Source organism: Perissodus microlepis, chromosome 16 (assembly GCF_051167445.1).
Source record: "Perissodus microlepis isolate ML-2025 ecotype Zambia chromosome 16, ASM5116744v1, whole genome shotgun sequence".
NCBI lineage: Eukaryota > Metazoa > Chordata > Actinopteri > Cichliformes > Cichlidae > Perissodus > Perissodus microlepis.
Window position 1 is genome coordinate 33,749,518 of NC_140476.1, and position 7,419 is coordinate 33,756,936.

At 42.8% G+C, this 7,419-nt stretch overlaps 1 protein-coding gene across 1 annotated transcript; it reads right to left on the reverse strand.

The window, feature by feature from the left end:
- Nucleotides 1-5,010: 5,010 nt before the first annotated feature.
- On the reverse strand, nucleotides 5,011-7,077 carry LOC146371277 (uncharacterized). The gene is made up of 3 exons (XM_084908887.1): nucleotides 6,192-7,077; nucleotides 5,447-5,528; nucleotides 5,011-5,276 (listed from the first exon to the last, which is right to left on the reverse strand). The coding sequence occupies exons 1-3, from the start codon at nucleotides 6,319-6,321 to the stop codon at nucleotides 5,063-5,065; spliced, it is 426 nt and encodes a 141-aa protein (XP_084765013.1). The 5' UTR covers nucleotides 6,322-7,077; the 3' UTR covers nucleotides 5,011-5,062.
- Nucleotides 7,078-7,419: the final 342 nt, after the last annotated feature.

Consider the following 7,419-nt stretch of genomic DNA (forward strand, 5'->3'; position numbering starts at 1 on the left):
ACATGGATGTTAAAATCACCCACAATAATTATTTTATTTGAGCTCAGAACTAAATTAGATATAAAGTCTGAGAAATCAGACAGAAACTCTGTGTAAGGCCCAGGTGGACGATAGATGATAACAAGTAAGACTGGTTTCTGAGTTTCACAGCTGGGGTGGACAATGTTAAGCATCAGGCTTTCAAATGAATTAAAAGTCTGTCTTGGTCTTTCATTAATTAATAGGCTGGTGTGAAAAATTGCTGCCACACCGCCCCCTCGGCCTGTGCTTCGAGGTTTCTGGTAGTTAGAATGACTCGGGGGTGTTGATTCATTTAAACTAACATAATCATCCTGCTGCAACCAGGTTTCTGTAAGGCAGAGTAAATCAATTTGTTGATCAATTATTAAGTCATGTACTAACAGAGACTTGGAGGAGAGAGACCTAATATTTAATAATCCACATTTCACTGTTTTACTCTTTGGTTCAGATGTGGATACTGTATTGTTCTTTCTTTTTGATTGTTTATGTTTAAGTTGTTTGTTGCTGGTTTTTAGTTTGTTTTTTGTCTTTTTGGAAGCTGACACAGTCTCTATGGAGATGGGTTTTTGGGGGGGTAGCAGGAGGAGAGAAGCTGCAGAGAGGCGTGTAAGACTGCAACTCTGCTTCCTGGTCCCAACTCTGGATAGTCATATTTTGGGGGGTTTAATAAATTTGTCCATATTTCTAGAAATGAGAGCTGCTCCATCCAAAGTGGGATGGATGCCGTCTCTCCTAACAAGACCAGGTTTCCTCCAGAAGGTTTGCCAATTATCTATGAAGCCCACATCGTTTCTGGGACACCACTCAGACAGCCAGCAATTTAAGGAGAACATGCGGCTAAACATGTCACTCCTGGTCTGATTGGGGAGGGGACCAGAGAAAACTACAGAGTCCGACATTGTTTTAGCAAAGTTGCACATCGATTCAATATTGATTTTAGTGACCTCCGATTGGCGTAACCGGGTGTCATTACTGCCGACGTGAATTATGATTTTACTGAATTTACGTTTACCCTTAGCCAGCAGTTTTAAATTTCCTTCAATGTCGCCTGCTCTGGCCCCTGGAAGACAATTGACTATGGTTGCCGGTGTCTCTAGCTTCACATGTCTGAGAACAGAATCACCAATTACCAGAGTTTGACCCCCGGCGGGTGTGTCACCGAGTGGGGAAAAACGGTTAGACACATGAACGGGTTGGTGGTGTACCTGGGGCTTCTGTTTAGGACTATGCTTCCTCCTCACCGTGACCCAGCCGCCCTCTTTCCCCAGCTGCTTGGGGTCTGCCGGGGAACAGCTAGCGGGGCCTACGCTATCTTCGGCTGCACCAGCTACAGGGGCCTGGCTAGCTACGGGTGAATGAAGGGTGCGAAGCCGAGTCTCCAATTCAGTAATCCTGGCCTCCAGAGCTGCAAATATGCTACATTTGTTACAGATATCATTACTGCTAAAGGAGGCCGAGGAGTAACTAAACATCTGACACAATGAGCAAGAAAGTGCAGGAGGGACAGGTGAAGTAGCCATGGTGCTAACGAGTCGGCTACGAGCTAAGCTAAGCTAGCGAAACAGTACAGAGACAGTGAGTGAATACTTTGGCTATAAATTAGGTAGTGAGTACACAGAAAGTGTGCTTCGGATGAAGCACGTGAAGATTATACTATGAAAGAAGAATGTATTTAAAAGTTGTTAATTAAATTGCTAAGCAAATAAGCTACTCAGAAACACCACTGTGTTTGAGCAGGAACAGGAAGTGATACTCTACCGCAGAGCGAGCGAACACCAAGTGACAGCGCCACCAAGAGGTGGTGATTTTCTCAGTTTGCTGCCCACTTTCGCCAGAAAAAGGAAACCAGCGGATGTCAGGCTAAACAACAGCATCACGTTTAAGCTTGATCAGCTGTTGTTAGAATTTATTTAATAATACTTTCTAGTATCAGCTGATGTTTGCTGGAGCCACAGCTGTAAAGCTGCTGGTCATGATGTCGGTTTGGATATGTGGTGAGAGGAAACATGAAGATGAAACCAGGAGATGTCCTTACTGAATCATCAGAGCTGAACAGGTGATGGAGAAACAGGTTTACCTTTTAGGTGACAGGAATGAAGGGAAGTTATGAACTGTTTCTGAGAGACAAATAACACCAGGATCCTTTTTTATGTAGCTGACAGCTGGTAACTGTGCAGGGGCGGGTCTAGCAAAGGTTTGCCAGGGGGGCAGGTAGGTCATTAACAGGGAGAGGGGGCCACAAAGAAATACTTCTCTTTCTTATTCTCATTGAAAATGTCTCACTTTTAATAAATAATTATCTGAATCTTACGACCAAAGTTTTTATCTGATGTAAAATGTATAGAAATCATACATATACCAACAAGACTGTACATCACTGTGACAACAGCTTCATGGCTTTTCCTGTAATACTTGGTGGGCCGGTCTCTAGTCAAAATGCCCGGGCCGATTTTTTGTCCCAGTCCAGCCCTGGCAGAAACCAATGGTGGGAGCCCAGGACTTGTCCCCCCCACCCTGCACAAAGGCAAACACAAACACACACACAGGGGAGAGAGGGTGCTTAAGGCGGCGTGAGAAAGAAAGAGTGTGGTAAACCAGCATGGAGAAAACTGAGGGACCATCACAGCAAGTCTGATGCAGGCCAAGAGTAATATTAATATTTTTGTTAGAAAGACTTGGTTCTGTATAGGCATGAAAACCTACTTTGTTATTTTTAAACCAGTAAAATCTAACTGGTTGGGTTAAACACACACAGACTGAATTCTCTGTTCCTGTGTTTGCCTTGGGCTGACACAGTCAGACTGGATTGATTTGACAGTTCTGTCTGATATCAAGCTTTTTGTCTGTCTGGTCTTTGGGGAACTAACCTGTCAGGTACTCACATTAATGATCATTCATTTCAGATATTAAAACTGGAGTTTATTAGCTCTCAGTGAGGATTCTGCTGATTTTCTCAACTCTCTTAAAATCCAAACATTGAAATGTGAAACATATTCTAAGATCAGTCTGTTATTTCCTCAGTGCATCAGTGTCAGAACTTACGGTGTGTTCACACCGAACGCGATGGACGCGAACAAAACGCCCCAAACGCGACGCGTGCACATTCGCGTCTCAACGCGTGTCCAAGAAAAATCCATAGCGTGAACCGGAAATGTGGGAGGAAGTTGTGCCAGACCGGCATCTTTGCAAGATGGCAGCTGTCGAGCTAGCGCTTGAAGAGAGAGTCTCCCTTCTCTATTTACTGTGGAGAGCAGAGCAGCGGCGTAAAAGACGTCCTCGCCGTACCTGGGTCCATCAGGTCCTCCAGAGGCATGAGCAGTTTGGTGAGTTTCACCAGGAGCTGCGCCTGGATGACGGCCGATTCCAGCGATATCACCGTCTTTCACTCGGCCAGTTTGAGGACCTGCTTTCCCTCGTCTGTCCCAGAATCGCCCGCCTAGACACCAATTACAGGCGCTCAATCCCACCTGCAGAGCGCCTGTCCATCTGCCTGAGGTTAGTAAAAGTATTTAATACAGTAGTCCTTTATTGATACCTGTGCTAATATGCTAAACCATCCATTTATACACTGCTAACATGGATGTGCTATGCTAACAGTGAATGCTCTCGGTGTTTACTGAAAGCAAACTGTGGTACGGAGACGACTGTTTATAATATTTCTAGTGATACTCAGAAGCTCTCATCAAGTCCTGATTTAATTCGATTTATGCTGTTATCAGTGTTTGAATGATAGCATGGCTGTGGTGTCACATCAATGTATGCGCTCGGTGTTTGCTGATATCAAACTGTAGCATTAGGACCACTGAGTTAACCTTTGTAGTGATACTCACTCCTTTTTATTTAGACCTGGTTTAATTCTGGGATAGTTGAATATTTGTATATAATCCCTGCAGCTGTCAGACTCTAGAACAGGGGTCACCAGCCTTTATTAAAACAGAGTTAGATAAAACTGAACAGTTTGGTTCATCTTTAGTTACATGGTTCTATCTTGATAAGCTGTCTTATCACAGATTAATTTTTCAAAAATATTAATGATTTAAGCAAGGAAAGGGCTACATGTCAACATACAACTCTTCATTTCTATTAATGTCTTACTTCATTCCTACCTGATTGACATGTTTAGGAATTATGAGTGATTGGCTCACTGTAGTTGTAAAAGTTGCTACCAATCAAATTATATGTTAAAGTTAAAACAAAACAACTGTTTTAGATATTATCTAATATACATTTTGTAATTATCCTTATAATTACAAAATGTTTTATGTAAGATTTAAGTTTTGTGATTTAAATCTGACATCACAAAAGTATTTTGGAATTTGAATAATGTATTTTGTAACTGCAGTACACATAATACTAATTTTGAACAATTCTGTCCAGGTTCCTTGTCACCGGGGACTCCTTCACGACCAAGCGTTCAGTTACAGAGTCGGTGTGTCCACGGTGAGCCAGATCACCCCCCAGGTAGCGACGGCCATCTGGGACTGTCTAGTGGACGACTTCATGGCTGTGCCTTCACCTGGAGACTGGCGCTCCATCACAGAGGGATTCCAGGAGCGCTGGAACTTCCCTCTGTGCTGTGGAGCTCTGGATGGGAAGCACGTCCAGACAAAGGCACCCCATATATCATATAGGAGACACACACATTGATATACACTAAATATTTATTCCATTTCTTTTTTTGTGGTGCCCAAATTTATGCACCTGCTTGATTTTGTTTAAACAATTATTGCACACTTTCTGTAAATCCAGTAAACTTCTTTTCACGTCTCAAATATCACTGTGTGTGTCTCCTGTATGATATATTTAACTGACATTTTTTATTGTAACAACCAACGATTTATACAGGAAAATAATGTCTATTAACAAGGTTGCCCAAACTTTTGCATCCCACTGTATTAGTATACTTTGTCATTAGTATAATATGAAATAAATTCTACATGTGTCAAGTCGTGTGCCAACATTTGCTGTGTAGTAGAACTGAGACATTAGTCATTATAAAAATTTATTTGAAATAATATTAAAATTCTCAAACAGAAAAACATTAAACATAAATATATAAAATATAAGTATTTACAGAGAGACAGGAATAAAAAGGACCCAGCTGCTCTCCAGAGCAGGAACAAGGCTGAGGAGGAAATGCTCCATTGGAGACTGGTGTGGCCTCTTCAGGGACTCCAGGATGGCCAGCTCCACCGCCCATGGACCGTCCTGGGACCCGTCCCTCATCTGCCTCGGAGCCGTCCTCCTCTGTGGGCCTGTAAAACAGCACAAACACAAAGAAATGAGAAGGCTGCTACTAGATTTTAATTTTAACATCGAAAAAAACAAAACAAAAACAGGATATAATCAGATTGGTTGTAGATATTTAGTAAAGGTGATCACAAGGCAATCCCGACTAAAAAGGTATCAGTGCTGCTGTACATACCTGTGGGTGCAGCAGCAGGAGCTCAGGGACTGGGGAGCCAGGAGAAGCAACAGGGGACGCTCTGCTGCAGAATCAGTTGGCTCTATCAATACAGTATTAAATGTTAACATGTTGAATATAATCAGATTAAGTATATACAGTGGTCCTCATTTATTGCAGGGGTTCTCAGAATAACTAGCCCCTGGTCACGCACTTTACACACTGTTTTCCCCACACACATGAACATTGGTCACAGTTCTCACAATCGATTCTCAAAGTGCAAACCTTTGTAGATAAACGTAAAAGTATTATTATGCTGCGGTTTGTCTTCACCTGCCTGCCACTTTCGTGCGCCTTTTCCCCTCGCGGTGCAGGTGTCTATTTCCGAATGAGGCTCATAGTTATGGGTGTTTTTGTGCTGTTTTTTCTATTGGACGTGATGGTTATCAAAACCAAACGTGATAAATTTGGCAAGCGCAGGAGACACGACACGGAGGAGATTTGTCAATCAGGCTGCAGAATGCAATGCTGTACGGTGCAAAAGAAAAAAGAAAAAGAAAATCAGCGAAAAAGCGAAGCAGTGGCGGATGAACAGCGGGACCACTGTGTGCTGTTTATTAATAAACAAAATATATTCCTATATGACAACATGCATAAAAGCAGAACGGTATTTGTACGTCAGTGGGAAAATAGCGGTGGCTTGCTAGCTTTTGTGCGGCTTCCCTGGGTCAGCGAAAACTTTCAAAAGAGAAATGAATGAACTTACCAGGTTGCCCGATCTCTTCACATATCTTCCTCCAAGCTCGGTCCTTTATATTCCTGTCTCGGTACAGAAAGCAGCTGGTGTCGTACGGCTCCGGGTTGTTTGCTACGGCATTGATTAGCCTTCCCTCCATTGACCCTGTGCACGAGACAATGCTAACTTCCTGGTTTGAGACCGGATGTGGGGTTGTGCATTTCCGGTAGCTTTACTTTGCGGTCAATCGCTACTGCGAAGATATCCTCCAAAATCATGTCCAAAACTCGAAAACGGAAAGATTGCGTTAAGTTACAAAGAGCAGAAGGTGGGAACACTCACCGCTGTTGTGTCATAAAAAATCTAATGATCAATTTTGACGTTTAAAGCGTTTAGATCGATCAGTTGTTTACATCACTCAACACAAGCAGAACTGCATCACTGCAGCAGAAGACACATCGTCCACATTCAGAAGCACATCTCTGTATAATGACTGGTCTTATGATTGAAACAGGCAAATGTTCAGCATTCAAACTACAGGTGAAGAATAGTCAAACCAGATGTTTCCCCGTTATGTCGAGATCAGCTAGTCAAGTACACGCCTACACAGCATGTTAACAAACCGTGAAAAAAGCCACACAAAAAATGAATGATTGCTGGTAACGGTTTCTATACATTAGTATTTACGAAGGGTATGTTGTGGCTTACCTTCAAAATTACAGCGGTCCCTCGCTATAACGCGGTTCACCTTTCACCTCGCTGTTTCGCGGATTTTTTAGTGCAAGTGTGCATGCTTTTTTTTACATCACATTGTGTCCTGCGTCCTGATCGCTGCAGACGATCTCCTCCGTGACGTCTCTCCTGTACAGTACAGAATCGCTGCATCGATCGCTAGCAGTGTGACTGCAGTACTGTATGTCCACCAAACGTTTTGCACCGTCAAAAAATAAAATTGGCTACTTGATTTCACCTATCGCTGGTTATTTTTAGAACATAACACCCGCGATAAACGAGGGACAGCTGAGAAATATAACATTTGAATCCCTTTTCTCTTTTGCTCTGAGGCGCAGGGAAAAACATCGACAAGTCGATGAACATCATTTACAGATATATTGGGTAAATGCCCAAGACATCTATAGAAATGTAAATCGCCACTTGATTCATTCATTTGCTTAACTTGTTTTGGACCGTAAACCAGGCGCGAATAGGACACCGGAAACAAAGCTCCCCACAGGAGTTTCCACACCGGAAGTAGCAT

Excerpts from the sequence above, each read along its gene's own strand:
- LOC146371277 (XM_084908887.1), bottom strand. The coding sequence starts at position 6,321 with ATGGAGGGAAGGCTAATCAATGCCGTAGCAAACAACCCGGAGCCGTAC. Across the intron at positions 5,529-6,191 it reads TGAAGAGATCGGGCAACCTG|AGCCAACTGATTCTGCAGCA; the intron begins GTAAGTTCATTC and ends CTGTATTGATAG. Across the intron at positions 5,277-5,446 it reads TCCTGCTGCTGCACCCACAG|GCCCACAGAGGAGGACGGCT; the intron begins GTATGTACAGCA and ends GCTGTTTTACAG.